This window comes from Delphinapterus leucas, chromosome 20, assembly GCF_059928025.1.
Source record: "Delphinapterus leucas isolate spDelLeu-1000000601 "Yukka" chromosome 20, BTC_Dleu_Yukka2, whole genome shotgun sequence".
NCBI classification, from domain to species: Eukaryota; Metazoa; Chordata; class Mammalia; order Artiodactyla; family Monodontidae; genus Delphinapterus; species Delphinapterus leucas.
Window position 1 is genome coordinate 11250752 of NC_143148.1, and position 21889 is coordinate 11272640.

The 21889-nt window shown below is 48.6% G+C and overlaps 1 protein-coding gene across 1 annotated transcript; it reads right to left on the reverse strand.

The window, feature by feature from the left end:
* Positions 1-3869: 3869 nt before the first annotated feature.
* On the reverse strand, positions 3870-20191 carry LOC111180525 (uncharacterized). Its single transcript, XM_089903491.1, has 9 exons — positions 20056-20191; positions 16437-16538; positions 16010-16156; positions 12915-13058; positions 10872-11012; positions 9308-9439; positions 7230-7394; positions 6826-6972; positions 3870-4653 (listed from the first exon to the last, which is right to left on the reverse strand). Exons 1-9 carry the CDS (start codon positions 20141-20143, stop codon positions 4436-4438), a joined length of 1284 nt encoding a protein of 427 aa, XP_089759617.1. The 5' UTR covers positions 20144-20191; the 3' UTR covers positions 3870-4435.
* Positions 20192-21889: the final 1698 nt, after the last annotated feature.

A 21889-nucleotide genomic window follows, 5' to 3' on the forward strand; every position in this document is an offset into this window, starting at 1 on the left:
TTCACCCAAAACTCCGTCTCGGAGATACGATTTGGCGCCACGTACAGAGAAGCTGAGCTTTCGGCATCAACACCATGAAATGTCAACCTTAATCAGAACAAAGAGCAATTTTATTTAAGCAAAAGTTGAGGTTATTCAGGAATAGCTGAGGAAGTGCAATTCAGAACAAGCAAACCATGGAGAACCATATGTAAATCCAGAAAACGAAGGAGGAAAGTATTCTTTTACAGAAGAAAAGAGGAAGTTGGGGAGGGGTTGTTTTGAGCAAAAGTTCATTGAAGGAAAATGAGAGTTTGAAGTGGTGGTGGCTTCTCATTGACTGCAGACAAGGGCAGCTCGCTGTTGTCAGGCACCTGCAGCTTGCTGTTGCCAACCAAGAGAGGAAATCTTCCTTCTTCCTGTTGGACTATACAAGCTGCAACACGTGACATGCACGAGAGCCCTCCCTTTGTGGCTTCCCAGCTCCAGTTTTGAGTTAGGTCTCCCTAACACATTTTCACAAAGGTATTTTCTCCACTTTTGTCTATGTTGACATTTCCTTAATGTTTAAGGTGGAAGAAACTTTATCTTCTGGAGTCAGACAGATGTGGGTTCAGATCCCATTGCTGACACTCATTAGCAGTCCTCTATCCCGCCTGAGTCTCAGTTTTGTCTTCTTCACAACGCAGATAAATAATAGCACAGTTATCATGATGATTAGCAACCACAGGAGATGACTACTTCCATCTGTTGAAAACTTAGACCGTGCCAGTCCTTAAGCTTTACGTGCCTTACAATGATGGGAGGTCAAACTCTGAATATCTCCCAATTACAAATGGGGACACAGAGCCTAGAGAGGTTATGAGACTTGTCCAAAGCCACACAACAGATAATCTGTGGATCTGCACTACAAACCCAGGTCAGGACCCCAGGTCCAGAGATCTTAACCACTACCCTACCCAATGTGAGATATTTGGTTCTACCCCCAACTCTGCCTTTAATTACCTTGTGACCTTTGTACTAGTCAGGATAGGCCAGGTGAAGCTACAGTAACAAACAGCCCCACAACGCTTTGGTGGCTTACAACAACAAGAGTTTATTTCTCACTCACATCACGTGTTCATGGTGGTCAGCCTGATGGACTCTGCCTTGTGGTCATCCAGGTAGAGAGAGCAGGGATATGGCAAACCACTCTTAAGACTCTTAAAACTTCTGTCCAGAATTGACTCCTGTTGCTTGTGCCCACATTTCAGAGGCCCTGCAAGGACATCCCCATTCTTTCAAACTAGGCCTGATGACACTTCAACCCACATGAATCAGTAATCATAGATGAGTCCAGCTACTCAATGGCTGACCTTGAGATGGAGACTCAAGGACTCATCTCTCATTTGCAAAATGAGGGTCTGTAATGCCTAACTCATAGGGCATTAAATAAGATTAATTATGTTTAACACCCACACAGTGCTAATCAGAAATACTACCTCCTTCCCTCTTTCCTTTAAGTAATGTTAGGGACTAAATGTTTGTGTCCCCTCAGAATTAATAGAGTGAAGCTCTAACCCTCCAATATGATGATATTTGGAAGCAAGTCCTCTGGGAGATAATTAGGTTTAGTGAGGCCATGAGGGTGGGACTCCCATGATGGGATTAGTGTCCTTATAAGAAGAGGAAGAGAAACCAGAGCTTGCTCTCTCTGCCACGTGAGGACACAATGAGAAAACAGCTGCCTTTAAGCCAGGAAGAGGGTCCTCACCGGAACCCAATCATGTTGGCACTCTGATCTCAGACTCCCAACTTCCAGAACTGTGAGAAAATAAATTTCTGTTGGCTAAGCCAGCCAGTCTATGGTTTTTTGGGGTTTTTTTTTTTTCTTTTTTCTTTTTTTTTGTGGCTGCGCTTTGTGGCTTATGGGATCTTAGTTCCCTGACCAGGGATTGAATGCAGGCCCTCAGCAGTGAGAGTACAGAGTCCTAACCACTGGACCACCAAGGAATTCTCCAGTCTATGGTATTTTGCTATGGCCGCCCGAGCCAACTAAGACAACTGCCATCTAATGCATGCTTATTAACTACTTGTTAACTACTAAGTAGTTACCTGTTAACTACTAAGTAGTTACTTGTTAACTACTAAGCACTCTGTATTCATTCGCCTTTTCAGGAACAGTTACTCCTCCCATTTTACAGATGAAGAAACTGAGCAGGAAGGGACCTGTTTAATGTCATTGTTATTTACCTATGGTCCCTCAGTTCCACATCTACCCTTCTCTGCCCTGTAATGCTGGGGCTGGGGGATTTTGAAAACTACATTTCCCAGGATCCCTTGCCACCTGACTCCTGCAAACAGGAAGCACTCCAGGTCAGAGGGTAAAAAGAGCCTCCCCCGCCCCTGCTTGTAGCGTTATCTATGGAACTGTGCCTGTGTGTGGTGCCTCCTCTGTGGCCCCAGCCCTTGCCACACAGCCCCCCCCCCCACGGTTCCAGCACAAGTTGCCCTGCAGTACAGCAGCAAGGGGCTCTCAGATGTGCTAACACCACCTCCTCCCTTTGGTTTGCCTGGCGTTAGCGGTGGGACCTGCTACCTGCAGTTGCTAATCAGTGGAATACTCCCTATGGCAGGTTGTATTTTTCCAAAAGTATTTCTGATCCTACATGCTCTTTTAGAGCCTTGTCACTCCTCACTCCGCATCCAGAGTGGAGTCCAGCTCCCCTTTCCTTGAGCCTGGATGAAGAGAATATGGCAGAAGTGATCCTGCCTGTCTTCATAGGCTAGGTCTCTCTCTCTCTCTCTCTTCCCTCTCTCTCTCTCTCTCTCCCTCCCTCCCTCCCTCTCTCTCTCTCTCTCTCTCTCCCTCTCTCTCGCTCTTTCTCTCGACGCTCACCCCAGGGACTGACTCTTGATTAGGCAAAGTCATTCAGAATAATCTATCACCGTGCCAGGGGTTGGCAAATGGGACGTAAGAGATGTCTGCTAGGTGATGGGGTTTCTGACAAGACAAAGATGGGAAGCCACCTCTTCCAGCTTTGGATATGGTTGTAAGAGGGCTTGATGCTGGAGCTCTGGCCGTCATCATGCAAACACCAACATGCTGAGGACGGCAGGACAGCAAAGTATGTTCTCAATGACTCCTTGGAACGGCTGAATTAATGACCCATGGGTATGTCCATCTCCATTCTTTCTGTTATGCTGTATAATATTAGGTATTCCTTACTGCTCCTACCCCAAAGCCTTTGTGTTTGCCATTCCCTCCACCTGGAATGCCCCCCCCACTCACTCCTCAGACATCTGCACTGCCCTCTCCCTCAGCCCCTTCAGGTCATTACTCAGATGTCACTCTTAACCCACCCTGCATAAAAGTGCACCCCTTTGGAAGTATCCCCACTTCTCTTCCCTGCACTGTTTTCTCCAGAGTACTCATTGCTATCTGGAACATCATATGAGAGGTTTATGATCTCCCCCGCGAAAACATAACCTTCCTGAAAGCAGGGGATTTTGTTTACTCTGTATCCCTGGTGTCTAGAATCATCCTGGAGGTATAGTATTTTGATCAATACCTGCTTGTTAAATGAACGCTGAGTGAATTGCTTCAGTTCTCCTCCTTGGACTTTCTATTACTTTCAGCTGCAAGCAAATGTTCCTGGCATTCTGCCTCCTGTGGGTTCCTCGATTTTACCTCTCTGCTCAGTCCTTTGGGTCCAGTGCTTGCTCTAAAATGACGCTCACTCCAGACTGAGCATTTGATCTTATGCCCACTCTGGCCCCCAGACATTGTCCTCTGCAGGTCCCCTCAGGTCCCAGAATCCCCAGAGGTGAGAGGAGACCACATCCAGGCCCCACTTGAGGCTGCAATGTCAGAAAAAGGAAACTCAAACTTCTCGGCATTGTGCAAGGCGATTCATTCAGATTTGGTTGCAACTGGGAGACTGAGCCCAGACAGAAGAGGGCCCATGGCGGGGGTGGAATGGGCTGCTCTAAAAGACTGGTGGGGGAGGCGGTATTTGGTCCTCAAGCCCCAGGTTGACTGCCCAGGACTTTGCTAGACCCTGAAGAGGGAGAGAGAAAGAGGAGTTGTTGCCCAATGTTCCTGAGAAGAGATATAGCCCTAGTCTGAGGGAGTAGCCTGGTGATGAGGACCCCCTAGTTTGAATAAGGACGCTTAGTCTTTGGGGCCCCCAATCTGAAGGAGAATGCGTAACCATGGTGGCTTCTCTTATCTGAGGAAGAAAAACAGCCTAGCCTGAGGGAGGAGGTACAGCCTTTGGGGTCCTGGCGTGAAGGAAGAGGACTAGCCTTGGGGAAGCTCTTAGCCTGAGGGAGGAGGCCCACCCCTGGTTTTTGACTTTCTCAGCAGGAGCTTCCAGGCCCCTAGAGATGCCATAGCAGAGGGGAGCCAGGGCGCCATCTAGCGGGACAAGCAGGCGGGCTCCGGGGAGGGGGTCGGGGGTCCGGGTCGGATGGCTCAGGAGCGGGCCACGGTGCCCAGGGCGACCATCAGCACAGGCAGGGCAAGGCGGGGGCCAGGCGCTGCGCCCGAGTGGCACTCGGAGTCCAGGACAGCGCGTTGGGTAGTGCTGCAGACCGGCCAGCGCGCCAGCCGGTGGCCGGGGAGCGTCGGGAACCCCCCGATCTGGCACAGGTCGCGGGTGCCGCAGCCGCGCACGCTCAGGTTCCGGCCGCCTGCGGAGACGCGGGTGGGGAGGGGGACGTGAGGATGCGCGCTGGCAGGTGTCCCCCTGCGCGCGCGCGCGCGCGCCTGGCACACGCACGCCACCACTGGCACCAGCCCTGCGTCGCTGTCCCCAGATTCCGGGGGTTTCTCCAATCGAGCAGATTGCCCTGAAACTCCCTCCAGCCCCGCGGGGTCGCCTTCCTAAAAGACTTCGACACACGGAAAAGGGAACATGGGAGCCAGCCAACCTCGGAGGGAATGGCCGGCCCTCAAATCCATGTCCTTGGGGAAAACTCACCAAGAATGTTCTGATCCTTGATCTGGGGCTGGTCACGGCCGTCCCTTTCGTCATTCTTTATACCTTACACGTGTGTTACAGGTGTTCTTTTACTTGTGTTCAATATTAATAAAAACTATGACACCTGGAGGCCACTCAGCTTCACACATCCCTCCAACCGGTTTCCCAACTATTTCCTGTGCGTCCTCGGAGCCATCCATATACGATATAATATGATAGGATGGGATATATTTATATATAAATGTAAATATACCGATGTAACCAGCTTGTGGAGGACTTGATGGGAAATGCTAAAGTGAAATCGTGTTATTTTACCAACAGAAAAACACCTCACCACAACTCTTGGTTATTTTCAGGTCCTTAAGTTTTAGCCATATGTGGAAATACTTATTGTCAAGAGATAAGATATCTGTGTGCATTCAAAATAATATGGGGTCAAGGTGGAGATGAAACACGATCGGCCATGAGTGGATAATTCTCAGAATTGGGTGAAGGGTACCTGGGGCTTATTAAACTGTTCGCTCTTTTATTTATCTTTGAATTTTTCCATAATACAAAAGTTAAAAAGAAATGTAAGCCCCACAGCACTGCCTGTATTTGTCTCCTCTTGACCTGGAGTATGCTGGAGTATGCTTCCTCCACAGAGCCATGTTTGTGAGTCCTGGTCCCACACCTACTATCATGCACACCTACCCACACGTGTACACACACACACACATCTCAGTCACAAACAGCTCCCGTGATGCCCCAGTGACCAGAACACAATCCACACCAACGTGCCCAGCCTCCCTGCCCACTATCATATCACCCCTCCCCCAGAAACACACACACACACACACCCCCATTGTGCACACAAACACAAGTTCCCCAGCACATCCATTCTCTGGACAGTGATTGATTGAAGGTCTGTCCAGTCCACATAAGCCTTATACACACATAACAATGATGACCACTAACACTGAAAGTCATCAATTCCAAGACTCACATTCACATCCCCCAACACACACACACACACACACGCACACACACACACACACACACACACATTTTAACATTCCTGAATAGAGCTGTCTTCCTGTCTTCTCATCGGTAACATCTTAGATTTGCTGAAATGCCATACACAGTCCTAACTATGTTCAAGAATTAAACTGTTCAATACAGTAGCCAGTAGCTGTATGTAGCTCCTGAGCAATCGCCATGTGGCTGATTTGAACTGGAATGGGCTGTGAGTATAAAAGCCACACCAGGTTTCAAAGACTTAGCAGGCAAAAATGAATGTAAGATATCTCAGTTATGAGGTCTTATATCATTTGCATGTTGAAATGGTAACTGTTGGGTATATTGGGTTAAATAAAATATATTATTAAATTAATTTCACCTGTTACCTTTTACATAAGGCTAGTGGAAATTTTTAATTTACACACGTGAACATTGTATTTCTTTTGGACAGCACTCACCTAGAAGCTTCATGGATTATCTTATTTAATTTTCACAGAAGTCTTGGGGATAAGAGACTATAATTATCCCCTTCCTCAGATGGGAAAATTGAGGTACAGAGAAAGAAAGTCCCCTGCTCAAGGTCACCCAGCTCATAAAAGCTAGGATTTGAACCCAGGCAGCCTGGCCCCAGAGTCCTGCTTTATGCCCTCCACTCCATCACCTTTCTCATGAACAAATTTAATCCTCACAAAACCCTGTGAGGTGTTCTTCCAGCATTCCCATTTATCATAAGGGAAAACTGAGGCTCAAAGAGATGAAGTGGCTTGGGTCACACAGAGTCAATGATGGAGATGGACCCCCAAACCCAGGCATGCCTGTATCCAAAACCAGTGCACCCAGGCTCACTTGTGCACACGTGCACACACACATACACACACCTTACCTTCTTCAGACACCAGGTTCATCTGGACACACTCTGTCTCCCCATTGGGACACTGCATGTAGAAGAAGTGGTTGCAGGGCCCTGAGTGGCCCCCAGGACATGCAGGACACAAGAACTTGCTCAAGGTGCCTGAGGCCGGCAGGGTGGCTATGTAGGGGAGAGTGACAGTCAGCCGGGAGGACTCTGAGGACCTCCCAGGGCCCTTCGTGCGCTCCTAGGCTCTACTACAAGGGAATGACATTAACGGGCTTTCCCACTGAACTGGGGTCAGGGCGCCTTAGGATAGCCTGGCTGGAGAATGGGTGTTGAGTGCACGCCCTCTTCAACGCAGGACAAACTCTCCTCCAAAGTCACCCCACCACCTCCTTGGCCACCCATCTGACTGCTTTCTGGTGGCAGCGTACCGAGAGGAGGGGGCTCTTGACAGTTGCCTTGGCAACAGGTGGTGTTGACCCAGAAGCCAAAACCAATGCTGTAGGTCAAGGCAAAGATGGAGTTGTCAGATGTGCAGTCCTTGGAGGCCACACAGGAACCATTTCTCCAGGAAACAGAGTTACTTGCACCTAAGTCTGGAAGGATATGGAGGGCAGGCTCATGAGGAGAAGCAATTACCAGCCACCACCCAACTGAGCCCCCCAAATCCCCCTGGGTGCCATTGTTGGCATATACTCTGTCTGAGATTCCCCCTCATGGACTTGATGTCATTGAGCGTGAGACATATAATCCTCTTGAGGACACAGTGGGGGGGAAGACAGAGACAAAGTGAGAGAGTAGCACTGACATATATACACTACCAAATGTAAGATAGCTAGCTAGTGGGAAGCAGCCGCACAGCACAGGGAGATCAGCTCGGTGCTTTGTGACCACCTAGAGGGGTGGGATAGGGAGGGTGGGAGGAGACACAAGAGGGAGGGGATATGGGGATGTATGTATACGTATAGCTGATTCACTTTGTTATACAGCAGAAACTAACACACCATTGTAAAGCAATTACACTCCAATAAAGATGTTTAAAAAAGAAAAATGATGCAGAGTCCCCTGCCTTCTCCCCTTAGGGTTTCAACGAACAAGGTGACTCTGTACCTGTTCATTGGCGATGAACAGGTATACCTGTTGGCGATGTCTCCCCAGCCTGTCCCTGAGTCTCACATAGGCTTAGCCAGAAACTTCTCTAGGACCCCAGAAGCGCCCAGCACTTGGTCTGGTACATTATCCTTACTATTCCTAATTATATTGCTGGAATTCCTATCTCAGCTATTGATGTGCATCTTGGAATTCATCCCAGAGAAGAGCTGGTTTCTAATTCAATCCCTCTTCCCATTTACAGAAGAGTCCAGTTTTTCCCTTTATGATGCAGATCAACAGGGAACTTTGGGGGCTCCCTGCCCAGAATGTTGCAGTAGATGCCGAGATGGCTACAGCTGTTTCTCCCATCCCACATGCTTTTTTGCAACATGACTTTTTACCATTCCCCATCAAGAGGTGGAATCAATTTCTTCACCTCTTAAATCTGAACTGGCCTTGTGACTATTGTGATCAATAGACTGTGGCAGAAGTGACAGCATGCCAGTTCTGGGCTTATCTCTTAAGAAGCCAGTGGTTTCCACTTTTCCCTGCTCAGAAGCCAGCCACCATACTGTGAGGAAGCTCAGCTAGGCTACAGCCTATGAGAGACCACATGGAGAGAGGCCTCGGAAGGTCAGAGGCTGTATTGAACATTGCAGCCTCAGTTGAGTTCCCAGCTGAGTGCAGCCACACCCCTTGGACCTCAGCCTTCACCCCTGGAGCAGAAGAACAGCCCAGCTGAGCCTGGTCAACCCACTGAGTGGTGAGAAATAATAAATCATTGTTTTTGGTTTGGGTTTTGGTTCTTTTGGCCTTGCCACGTGGCTTGTGGGCTCTTAGTTCCCCAACCAGGGATTGAACCCAGGTCATGGCAGTGAAAGCGCTGAGTCCTAACCCCTGGACTGCCAGGGAATTCCCAAAATCATCGTTGTTTTAAGTCGCAAAGTTTTTTTTTTTATCACTGTAGTAAAAAAATACATAATGTAACGTTTACTTTCCTAACCACTTTTAAGTGTACAGTTCAGTACTGCTAACAATATTCACACTGTGGTATGATAGATCTCTAGAAATTTTTCATTTTGCAAAACTGAAACTATCACCGTTCTACTTTCTTTTTCCGTGATTTTGGCTACTGTAGCTGCCTCCTGTGAATGGGATTATACACTATTTGTCCTTTGTGCCTGCTTAAGCCCCTACATCTTGAGCTGCCTGGTTGCTCAGGAATAACTATGAGAAACGTGACATCGGATTTCCAGCTCACATCCTCCACTGCAACCAGCTTCTGTCCTCCATGGCCAGGAAAGGGCTACCGTGGCTGGAGTCCAGGCAGCAAACACAGGAGGGCAAGGAGAGGCCTTGGGTGTCTCAGGTCCCATTTCTTCCTCTCCTGCCCAATCCTGTCCACAGGGGCACCCACCTGTGATGCCCGCTATCTGAAGGCAGTAGTTCCTATCTTCCGTGCAGGGGAGAGGGTTGCAATGGTGGAGGTCTGAGCAGGTGAAACAGACGGTGACCTTAGCCTTGGTATGGGTCACAGGTACATGGGGACCTGGGGAGAGAGGAAGATGAACTGGCTGGAGGACAACGTATGTGCGTGTGTGTGTGTGTGTGTGTGTGTGTGTGTGTACATTTCTGGGCACACAGCTATATGCCTGTGACTGTGCTGCGTGGATGCACTACTGCGATGATGCAGTTTGCGTATACGAGCATGCAGGTCTGTTTCTCTGTGTGCACATGTGGTCACGTGGTTGTGCATGTGTACGTGTGGAATTGTCTGAGGAGGGCTGGGGATGTTTGTGTGTCCGCTTCCGTGGGCCCCTGTGTGTATAGGTATCTATGTGCATGTCTGTGTTTACGCGTATATGTAGGAGGCTTGTTTGGGGGAGGTCCGTGTTTCCAGCAAGGTTTGGAGTGCTTGGATATATATGTTGGCGCACAGATATGGATGTTAGTAAAGTGTTTCAGTATGTCTGTGTATATTTTGTACTTTTGTATGTTTGTGTGTTTGTCCCTGTCTCTTTCCCTGTCCACGTGTCTGGATCTGACAACCGATGTGTCCCTGCACAGATATGTTATATGCCCGCAGAGACTGTATACATGAAAATTCCAAGTCCCAGCTTCCAATGGTTAGTAATCCTATTTTGCCCTTTTTCCCTTTCCACGTCATAAATTTTAGCTCCCAAGTCTTCCTTTTTTTTTTCTTCATCGTGATCATTCATTTAATCCTCTGCTTAGTTTTGAAAAGTAAACCGCCTAGCAGCTGGTAATCCGAGAAAGTGAAGGTGAGAATGTTCCTGCTTTGCTTGCAGATTCAGCAAACAGATCCCCTTCATCACAGAACTTGTCCTTGCTGTGCGGGTTTCTAACAAGAGCATCTTCTACATCCCCGGAGCTGAGGGGATACTGCTCTATCCAGGTTTGAAAATTTTCTCTGCTGGTCTGAAATGGCTGTAATTCTGGTCAGTGGTCTCACTTAAAAAGCTGTTGCCCTGGTAAATACTATCTCAATTAACATCTCTCTTTTCTGGAAGACGAAATTTATTGTCAATGTTCTTTGTTAAGCTGAAAGAAGACTATTGGCAAATCTGGCTTCTTTCACAAGCAAGGAAGTGAAGAAAAGGGAAAGACTGCCAGATTTCTTATCTAAATCGAGTCTAGATGTCTAATCTCACTTACACAACAGGATGTTCGTGTTTTGAAGTACATGCTCTTCTGTAGGTGTGTTTTGCGTGCTGGGATGTAAATGTAGATGTCTGTGGAGGTGTGGATATATGCCAATGGGATTTTCTGCTTCCAGGTGTCAGGTGGTATGAGTCTGTACGTGTGTGTGTGGGTAATTGCACTCCCTGGGTAATTGCACTCCCTGGGAGCATGATGGTAGGGGGAGGGGATACCCTGGGAACACATAGGATCGGGAAGGGCATTTGGGATCCAGAGAGGGCAGAAAGGGTGGGGTCTCAGGAAGTCAGGGTTCAAAGCACCTGGGTGGGTGGTAGGAGCCACGTAGTTGCATTCAGGCTTGGTGGTGAGATGAAATCCAGACGTTTCCGGGCCCAGGGTGGTGTTCGCTTGCAGGTGGCAGACCTCTGGTGTAGCACAGCCCTTCAGGATTTGGGGGGCCCCTGCAGAAACAGGGGGAAGCTTGAGGGGGAGACTCAGAGCTTGAGCCTTCCCAACTTGATGTCTGTCTTTCTCTGTCTGAAAGTTCCCAGCTCACTTGATTGTTCTGTATGATTCATTTTCACATCTACCTGGTCATTTCTTACAACCGCTTGTTGCCTGCTCAGCTGGAGGATTCTAACTTTATTCCTTCATGTATGTCACATATAGCTGTGCTATGTTCTGTAGCTGCTAATGATAATAGCTGAGTTCCTTGTGGACCTCTATCTGTTGTCTGTTGCTTCTGCTATCGCTCTTGGTGGCTTGTTTCCTTATGCATTTCATGGTCTCTGGATTGTCAGCTCCCATTTGGTTGATGTCAATCTGTGGGAGTCCTGGGGGCTTTTCCCTGGAGACGATTTGCCTTTGCTTATACTGAGAGCCAGGAGGTGCTACCAACTCGGGATCGTTTCAGCCTCCTTCCACGGTCCCTGGCTTATGTGGGGATTAAAGAGTCAGCTACCCAACCATGCTGTGGACCCAAGACCTAGTCACTTAAACCAGACTGTTATCAGCATTCACTCTTACCGCGCCTTTCATTTTCACTCACTGATCTTCTTCCTGATTTCTGCTCACATATTAGTTTAATTTGGGGAGCCGTGGAAATTTCCCTAACTTCCCATAAGCCCCCAAAATCATGGAAAAACATTTTTGACAGCATCTAGTTCATCTGTAAACGGTACCAAGGGGGATGGGTGGTGGGAGCAATCCATCCTGGAAGCAGGCTATAAGAGGGTGTATTGTCTGCAGAGCAGTTAAAAACAGTAATAAAACAAACTGAAAGTCAATCTGCTTTTTATTATCACCATATACCCACATTTCTAAACACTGGTGGTGATAAAATACCTCTCTCCACTGGAGTGGACCACTCCCCTCATTCTTCTTCCTCCCACCTCCACCTTTCCAGCATGCCACTGTTTGTAGAAGAAAGACCCTTCTGAGAATCTAGTCTGCCAGGCTAGACTACCAGGAACAGAAGCCCAGGCCATTTCTCTCTTTCACTTTGCTGCCTTCATAGTTAGTCTATTCTCTGATCAGTTTGATTCTATTCTAAGACTTTTGTTCAAAAAGCCTCTGCTCCAACCATTTGCAAGCAATAGTGATGATTTAAAAATACATCTGCAAATTCTTTAAGACCAAAAGGCGAGGGTCTATACCTCCTCTCCATGAAATCAGATGGACTTTTGTGACCATTTCAACCAATAAAGCATGACAGAAGTGACAAGGTGTGATTTCCAAGGTTAGGTCATAAAAGACCATGCAGCTGCCACCTTGTTTGTTGGAATACTTGCTCTTGAATTCTTCAGCTGCCATGTAAAGATGGTGGCAGCCATGATGTGAGGAAGCCCAATTTGACCAACGAGGCGAAATCACACAGAGAAGCTTGGAGATTACATGGAGAGAGAAGGGGGCCAACTAGCCCAAGCTGCTGCCTTGTTTCTGTATTATTCAGTGTATTGGAGTCTCCGCCACCATACAAAAAGCCCCAAGGCAGCCATGCTGTGAGGAAGCCCGATCTAACCAACGTGGAGAGAACACATGGAAAAGCCTGGATTCTACGTGTATGAGATGCTCATCTAGCCCCTAGTTGCCCTCAGCCCTGCAGTTCTAGCTCCAGCAACCCTCTGACTGTAACTATATGAGAGACCCAGAACTGTCCAGCTGAACTTTTCCTGAATTCCCAGCCTAGAGAAACTGTAAGAGTTAGTAAAATGATTGTTGTTATTTTAAGCCACTACGGGTGAGGGTGATTTGTTAAGTAGCAAGAGATAACCAGAACACACATGCAAATAAACCTCAACACTGATTTGTGCAGGTGGGAGGGAGGCCAGCCATGCAACTGACCTCCTGAAGGGAACCCTTACCTCCATGCCATGTCCCATTGAGAGTGAAACACACAGTCTCGTTCCCGGTGCAGTTCATGACCGGAAGGGAGTCACATGGGGCCGACTTATTCCCACAAGAGTAGGAACACTTCACCCCGTTGGGCTGAGCTTCGGGTCTCGCTTCTGGTGGGAGCGGTTGTGGTGAGGGTAGGATGGGGCTGAGGGAGACCCCCCTCTCAGCCCTCTTTTACCCCTCCAGCCCTCTGTTCTTGCTGTTTCCACTCACAACAACCCAGAGCAGGACTTCCCTGGTGGCGCAGTGGTTCAGAATCCTCCTGCCAACGCAGGGCACGTGGGTTCGATCCCTGGTCCAGGAAGATCCCACATGCCGCGGAGCAACTAAGCCCGTGCACCACAACTACTGAGCCTGTGCTCTAGAGCCTGAAAGCCACAGCTACTGAGCCTACAAGCCGCAACTGCTGAAGCCCGTGCACCTAGAGCTCGTGCACCGCAACAAGGGAAGCCACCACAATGAGAAGCCCACGCACTGGAACAAAGAGTAGCCCTCGCTCACCGCAACTAGAAAAAGCCCGTGCACAGCAATGAAGACCCAATGCAGCCAAAAATTTTTTAAAAAACAAAAATAAAAAAACCCAGAGCATTTTCCTCCAAAGTGGGACCAGCCTGGCCTCAGACACCCTTCTGGCCCTTGAAGATTTATTCCGAGGAGCAGAGTAAACAGAGCCAAAGGTGGAGCTGGCTCCACTCTGTTCATTTGTCCTGCACAAACCTTCAGGCTGAATCCCAAGGCTTCTTGCATTCATTCCCCAAACATTTCTTGAAAACCTACTGTGTGCCAGGCCCTGTTTTCAGGACACAGCACTGACCACACAGACAGAAGCCCTCCCTCAAAGACCCCAAGTTCCAAATGTGACGAAAAGGTGATCCTGGGGCTTCCCTGGTGGCGCAGTGGTTGAGGGTCCGCCTGCCGATACCGGGGACGTGGGTTCGTGCCCCAGTCCGGGAAGATCCCACATGCCGTGGAGCGGCTGGGACCGTGAGCCATGGTCGCTGAGCCTGCTCATCCAGAGCCTGTGCTCCACAACGGGAGAGGCCACAACAGTGAGAGGCCCACATACCGCAAAAAAAAAAAAAAAAAAAAAAAAAAAAAAAGGTGATCCTGTTATTTTAGGTTTTAAGATATTTTGGTGTTCTACAAAAGAGTGGTACTCCACCACCCGATTAGTTTTCAGAGTTTTCTTAGAGATCTGGAACATTTACAAGGAAGCCATTTAAGCATGTTTTTCCTGAGTCAAAACTAAGCCACATGGGCTTCCCTGGTGGCGCAGTGGTTGAGAGTCCGCCTGCCGATGCAGGGGACGCGGGTTCGTGCCTCGGTCCGGGAAGATCCCACATGCCGGCGGAGCGGCTGGGCCCGTGAGCCATGGCCGCTGAGCCTGCGAGTCCTGTACTCCGCAACAGGAGAGGCCACAATGGTGAGGGGCCCGCGCACCGCAAAAAAAAAAAAAAAAAAAAAAAGGAAAAAAACAAACAAACACCCAAAACTAAGCCACATATCGTTTTAACGTGGGTTTATACTAAAACATTGGCAGATACAGAAAAGTAGAGAACTGTGCTAATTAATATGTGGCTGCTGTCTACACATGGCTATTAAGTAGTTAAAACTGTGGCTGGTTCCCTTTGGGATGCGTCGTGAGCATAAACACACTCTAGATTTCAGAGGCTTAGTCTGGGAAAAGAAAGTAAAATATCTCATTAATAATTTTATATTGATTATCTCCGTATTGAAGTAATAGTTTAGATATGGTACCTTAAATAAGGTCGGTTCTTAAATTAATTTCGCCTGTTTCTTTGTGCTTTTGAATGTGGCCACTAGAAAGGCTTTCACTCCCTAATATGGCTCACATTGTATTTCTACAGACAGCACCGCTGTCAGCATCTACCAAGACACAACTACTCTAGTACACCCGAAACTAACACAATATTGTAACTCAACTATAGTCCAACATAAAATACAAATTTAATACAAATTTAAAACTTCCTGGTAAATTGGTCTTGTTGATATGAAGTGTCCTTGTTTATTTCTAGTAACACTTTTGCTTTCAAGCCTACTGTATCTGTTATTATATAATTTCCTTTTGGTTTATATTTGCACAGTATATCTTTTCCAACTTTTTTACTTTCAACCTTTTTGTACCATTATGTTTTGTTTTTTTAATAAAATTTTAAAAATTAAAAAAAAAAAATCATGCTAAGAATTTTTCATACTAAAAAAAAAAATTTAAAACAGAACAAAAAATAAAATAAAAATGATCAGTAGAAGAATCTGAAAAAGAACGGATATATGTATACATTTATTTTAAAATAAAAAAAAATTAATAATAATAAAAGAATATTCCGAGGTAGTCTCTTCAACCTTTCTTTACACATAGTTTTGTTTTGTTTGATGCAGTTATACTCATAATTGGCATTTTATATGCTGAATAGCATGCCCACCTCCCAGCTTGGACTTGGCTATTTTATTTGGTTGACATGCACAGTTTAGGAGGAGGGAAATCCCACGTGTCTGGAAGGATGGCTAGCAGCCCTGAATGTGGAGCTGTCTCAAGTCTCCCCACCGCTATACCTGCCAAATACAAAATTCCTTCTCTGGAAAAAATAACCAGGCAACCAAAAGTGATCTTTATCACCACTCAGAGACAGGTCTGGAGTGAGCCAGCAAGGAGATGCTCATTGTCAAGGTCGAACAAGTGCAAAGTCAGCACCTGAAAATGAGCACCTCCCCTTACCCTAGACCAGAGCCCATCACCACCCATGACATTTCTTGTTCTGCTTCACTATCCTTCAGGGCAGCCCCTCTCCTAAGGAGAAATAAGAGTCTGGGTCTTCTCTCCAGCCCCGCCGCCAGTAACTGGATAAGCACAGCTACAATTTATAGAGTGCCTACTATATGCCAGCCCTGTGCTGGATGCACCCCCTGCCAAAGTTATTTCACACCCATTTTCCAGATGAGAAAACTGAGGTTCTTCCTGTCCCAGGCAGAGCCGGAAACCAAGGCCAAGTTCCCATGTCACCCCACCCGGGTGTGTGACCCCCAGGTCCCGCTGACCAACCTTGTCGGGTAAACCCGCTACAGCTGTTTTCATAACAGGCTGTGCTGATCCAGAGACTCAAGTGGGGGCCGCAGGTCAGGGAGTAGACATCTCTTCGACATTCCCCAGGGGCCACGCAGGACCCATTCTTGACGAGAGTCCCATTTGCTGGCGACAGAAGTTGAGGAGGGGAAGTTAGAGACCACCCCCCAAGCCCTCCCAGACCTCTGCCCCTCTGCAGCCATGCCCAGAGGTCAGTCTGGGGCCTCAGCTGGTGTTGAGAGCACCCCATCCCCCAACCCCCCGCGGCAGTGAGCTGAGCTACCAGGCAAGGTTTGGAACCTTCAGTCCCAGGGCGGCAGGTCCAGGCCTCTCCCCTCTGACCCCTGCCCACCCACTTTGGGTACTTTGTCCCTCCTCCCTGCCCACCCCCTGGCCGATCCCCCACCCAGCTGCAACTGGCTTAACAAGCAGGAGTCCCGGGCTGGAGGACAGGTTATCTCCGTGCAGTTTCCTGGCACAGAGCAGACTGGACACATCTTGGAGGTCCCTGTGGAAAGAGAGGGGTGATCAGAACTTGTGATTTGAGAAGGAAAAAAAGGGGAACAAACACACACACTCTCATGTACAATTCAAGAACAGAACTAAGGGGGAATTCCCTGCTGGTCCAGTGGTTAGGATTTGGCCCATTCACTGCCAAGGGCCTGGGTTCAATCCCTGGCTGGGGAACTAAGATCCCGCAAGCTGCTTGGCACGGCCAAAAAAGCATAATAATAAAAATAAAGAATAGAACTAAGGGCTGGGGGTGGGAGGACTGTTGGGAGAAGATCCAGGAACATTTTCCTGGTGGTGAGTAAATGGCGTTCCAGGTGCACGAAACAGTGTGGGCAAACCTTGGGAGCCGGAATCAGCACCTCCAAGCTGGGGCTGAGGAGAGTCTCCGGGTAATCTATCAGTTCTCACCGTGGAACTCTTTTTCGCAACGTTTCCCCCCTCCAAGTCCAGAAGTGAACAGTTAAGAGTGTCATTTCCCTTCATCATTTCTCTTTATCAGCTGGGCCGAGGACAATGTCTGGTGAGTCTTCATCTTAACCCCCAAGAAGCCCCTGAGGCTCTTCCAAGAAACCTCAAGGCTCTAAGACACATAGTCTGAAAAGTTCTGACCTTGACTCATATCTTCCTCTTACAGATGAGGAAAGTGAAGCCGGGGAGGTGGGGGGGCGGTACTTAGAGTCTCACGCAGCAAGGTCCTGGCTAGGTTTTGACCACTTAATTCCCAGCCAAAGCGGGTAGAACTAGAACCAGGGGGGAGATAGGCAGACGAGGTAAAGGAATAATAATAAGTTATGAATAATAACTCACCTTCAGGCAGGGCCACTTATGACCTGATACTGTTCTAAGCTCTTAAAAAGCTCCTCAAACAAAAGAATTGTTTTTTTAAGTTGAGGATTATGTTTTATTTCGGGCATTCCTGAGGACTTAAGCCTGGGATACACCCTCTCAGATAGATCTGAGGGACAGTTCCAAAAAGGTAGGGGAGGAGCCAGGGTATATAGGAGTTTCTGCAAAGACAAACAAAAAACCCCACAGGTAGTCGAACATCAAAAGACTACTGCTAATTAAAGAAAACCCAGGGACTTCCCTGGTGGCGCAGTGCTTAAGAATCTGCCTGCCAATGCAGGAGACAAGGGTTCGAGCCCTGGTCCGGGAAGATCCCACATGCTGCGGAGCAACTAAGCCCGTGCACCACAACTACTGAACAGCTCTCTAGAGCCTGCAAGCCACAAGTACTGAGCCCACGTGCCACAACTACTGAAGCCCATGCACCTAGAGACCGTGCTCCGCAACGAAGAGTAGCCCCAGCTTGCCGCAACTAGAGAAAGCCCGCGCTCAGCAACGAAGACCCAATGCAGCCAAAAATAAATAAATTTATTAACCCCCCCCAAAACCCAGACATCTCAAGTTAATGAATTTAACGCTTTTCTATCTCTTCAAACATATTAATTCAGTGAATGCCCCCAAGAGCCCCCTGAGGCAGAGTTATTATCACCCTCATTTCACAGATGGGGAAACTGAGGCACAGAGCGGTTAAGTGGCTTGCTCAAGGTCACACAGCTAAGAAATGGCAGAACCAGGATTTGAACCCAGGCAGCCTGGCTCCAGAACTATGCTCTCAAACACTCCCTCCAGCTGCTTCCGTTAGACAAAAAGCCAAGATACAAGAAGCTGGCACTCAGACTCCCACCACCCATGTGGCCTTGGGGCCCACCCTCTCCCTCTCTGAGGGACCACACACAATGCGCCTACCTTCTGAGGCTGCCAGCGCTCCCAGGAGCGCCAGAGGAGAGAGGAGCCAGAGCATGATTCAGGCCAGAGAGGAGGAAGCAGAACCCAGGTGCCCTGCCCTTTTATTCAAGGGCATTGGCTAGGGTGGCAGCCCTGGAAGAGGGAGAGCAAATAGGCTGGGGAGATAGCGGGCCCACCTGCCATCCTGGCCACTGGGAGTGGGGGAAAGGGCTTAGGGAATGTGGAGATGGGGAAACTGAGTCCTGAGGGGCATGGAGGATAAGCTGGAGGCTATTCAGCGAAGCCAAAGAAGAATGATGAGCATGTCCTTGTTGTTATTATTATTATTGTTATTACTAATAGGTTTGCTGGTCATTCCATAGAGATGTTAACTCACTAGATCCTTACAATAATCCTACGAGCTATCACCATTAACCCCAGGAGGCATATTCAAAATATTTGAGCGTCAGTCAGTATAGGCCTGGCTGTGCAGCAGTAACAATTCGGCCCCATTACTAGAGCAATGTCCTGGTGCCCTCCACTGACCTGGTGTTTCCCTTTTAGTTAGTAGAACCTGGGGATGTCTGGGGGGCCCCAGACATGCCGTAGGTTAGGGGGCAACCAGGGTCTTGGGGGAGCGGATTTTTACCAACCAAATCTGGAGGTATCTCAATATTTTTACAACTGGTACGGTTGAAATCAGCCCTGAGTTTCCGCATCTAACAGAGAAGGAAACTAAGGCTCGGAGCAGTCCAGGGCCTTGTCCAAGGCCACAAAGTGAGGACATTGGCACAACCAGGATTTGAACGCAGGCCCCACTGAATTGACCATTGGATTTCACCAAGAGGGGAGAGGGAAGACAGCTCCCTTCCTCTGGATGAGGCCTGCATTACTCTCTTGCCCCGCCTCTGCTGGGCAGCCTTGATTTGCACATCTGTTCAATGGGAATAAGATCCATCTCAACCACCCACGAAGGGCCTTCCAGCCCCGATGCTTGGAATGTCTCTTCACAAGCTTTGAGTCCCCACCGGCCTCTCCTTTGTGGAGTAACCCTGGGGCTATCCCTTGCCTTGTTTGGGGCCTTGTGTTGAACACTGAGATCCTTTTCTTTCGATTCTGGATTTTTTTTTTTTTTTTAATTTTTGACTGTGTTGGGTCTTCATTGTTGCATGCAGGCTTTCTCTAGTTGCGGCGAGTAGGGGCTACTCTTCGCTGTGGTGCGCGGGCTTCTCATTGCAGTGGCTTCTCTTGTTGCAGAGCAGGGGCTCTAGGTGCACAGGCTTCAGTAGTTGCAGCACGTGGGCTCAGTAGTTGTGGCACACGGGCTTAGTTGCTCCACGGCATGTGGGATCTTCCCGGACCAGGGCTCGAACCCGTGTCTCCTGCATTGGCAGGCGGATTCTTAGCCACTGCGCCACCAGGGAAGTCCCAAGCCCTATGATTTTAAATCAGAATTGTTAATCCTCAATGGAAAGTTCCATTCTTCTGCAAACTCAGGCTCTGACCTCAGAGGTTAGGTCGGGGATCCCTGCCCCACCCGCAGGATCCATATTAGATCTCAGGAGACCACAGCTTGGCTGGCACTTCCCAGGAAGGAAACAAGTTAGGTCATCAGGCCTCCACCAGTCCCTAAGCAGATAAGATGAGTGATATGTCCCTGCCCTGGTGACATTAAACTGGCATCAAGCCAGGGCGTTCAGTAAGCGCTCCATAAATGTTGGCTACTTGACGGTTGAGGTGATTTATACTAGTGACGTTCAGGCTGCAAGGAAACCTCACACCCATGCAGAGGTGGATGAGCACTGTGGAACCAGAAGGCCTGGATTCAAGTTCCAGTTCTGTTGCTTCAAGTTGGGTGGTCTTGGACATTTCACCCCCCTGAGTCTCAGTTTCCTCATTTGTCAAAGAGGGCAAATAGGAAGACCTACATCACAGGGCTGCTGTGAGGATAAAATGAACTGATGCATCAGAGAAGAGCACTGAGAACAACAGATGCTCTGTATCATCGTCATCACCTCATCATTATCATCATTTAGCTGCGGGCATGGCAAGGCTGGGGTTGGCCTACCCCCTTGGCTGAGACAAGAGAGCCCAACTGAGAGAAACGACCAATCCAAGGTCATTCCGCAGGACTGTCAGACTTCCCAGACTCTGGGGAAGGGCCCTCAATCAGGGCGTACAGTCAAGGAGCTCTCTCTGGAAGGTGCCAGTCCTAAGGGAGAAAAACAGGAGGCTGGAGGTGGCTCTTCCTGACAGGGTGCTGTAGCACGGACAAGTTTGCGGAGGAGGCCCACCTCCTTCCCACGTGGATCTTGAGCCCCTTGGTCCAGGAGCAGTGGGAAGAAGGGAGAACAGTCCCCAGGGAGCCTAGAGTCCAGGAGGAGGGAGCGGCTCCTGGGGCTTCGTGACTAGCAGCTACTCTCCTCAAAGGTTAGCTGATAACTCAGGCTGGGTAAACAGGCCATGAGTTGCACAAACATGAGGCTTTCAGGGTAAAGAGTGTGAAGGGCAGGGAGGCAGGGGTGGACGTTTCCCTGCCCTTAATTTGAAACCTGGAGGTGAGGGGACATCAGAGCAGTTCGCTAATGCATGTCCAAGCAAATATGGGCATATGCATACCCACCTTTTATGTACAAACAACAGGATATGATACACGCTGTTCTGCCCCTAGATTTTTCCACCTGACAATCATGTAGCCTGAATTACATAGTTCCCGCTTTCTTTTTTCCATTGGATAATTGTACCTCTTGTACAATTTGGTATGTTCCCATCACTCGGTATTGCAAACGACGCTGCCGTGAAAGAAGAACATAGGTACTGAGTTCCCAGAAGTGGTTAAGTGGTTTTGCAACATCAAAAAAGTTTTCTACATTTGTAATTTTGAGAGCAATTGCAAAATGACCATCCATGGGGTTGTACCAATTTACACTCCCACCAGCAGTGGGGGAGTGTCCGTTTCCCCACAGACTGGCCAATTCTGTGTATCATCCAACTGTTTTATTTTTGCTAATCCGTAGGTGAAGGCATGTGGTAGGATGCTGGTGGCCATCAATTCTGTGCGGCTCCTTCCATCAAGAGGCGGTCCTTGCTTCCCTGGCGGTCCAGTGGTTACGACTCCATGCTTCCACTGCAGAGGGCGCGAGTTCGATCCCTGGTTGGGGAACTAAGATCCCACATACCACGCAGGGCGGTGTGGCCAAAAAAAAATAAAAAGAGAGAGAGAGAGAGAGAGAGAGAGATGGAGTCTATTTCCCTCTCCTCAACTCTGAGCCAGTCCTGGAACTTGCTTTGACCATAGAATGTGGCAGAATTAACATTGCATGAGTTCTGAGCCTCTGCCTAAGAGGAACTTGCTGCTTCTGTCATCACCTTGTTGCTGCTGAGAACCCTTTTGCCAATGTGCGAACCAGCTTGCCTCCTGTAGGATGGCAGAGGCTCTGGGCATCCCAGCCATTCCAGTTGACAACCTACAAGTGAAGCCATCCAAGATCAACCAGGCCCGGTTGAGCCAGCCTAGACCAAGATGGGTCCAGCCAAGCCACAGAATCTCAAGGCATAATGTTTGTTGTTTCAAGCCACTCAAATTTGGGGTGGTGTAATCTAGCAAAAGCCAGC

What these genes read in the sequence shown, in the direction of transcription:
- LOC111180525 (XM_089903491.1), bottom strand. Translation starts at nt 20,143, where the DNA reads ATGTCCAAGACCACCCAACTTGAAGCAACAGAACTGGAACTTGAATCC. An exon ending in TCAGATAGCGGGCATCACAG is followed by an intron (nt 7,395 to 9,307) that starts GTGGGTGCCCCT and finishes ATATCCTTCCAG; the next exon opens with ACTTAGGTGCAAGTAACTCT. An exon ending in GAACCTGGTGTCTGAAGAAG is followed by an intron (nt 4,654 to 6,825) that starts GTAAGGTGTGTG and finishes GCGTCTCCGCAG; the next exon opens with GCGGCCGGAACCTGAGCGTG.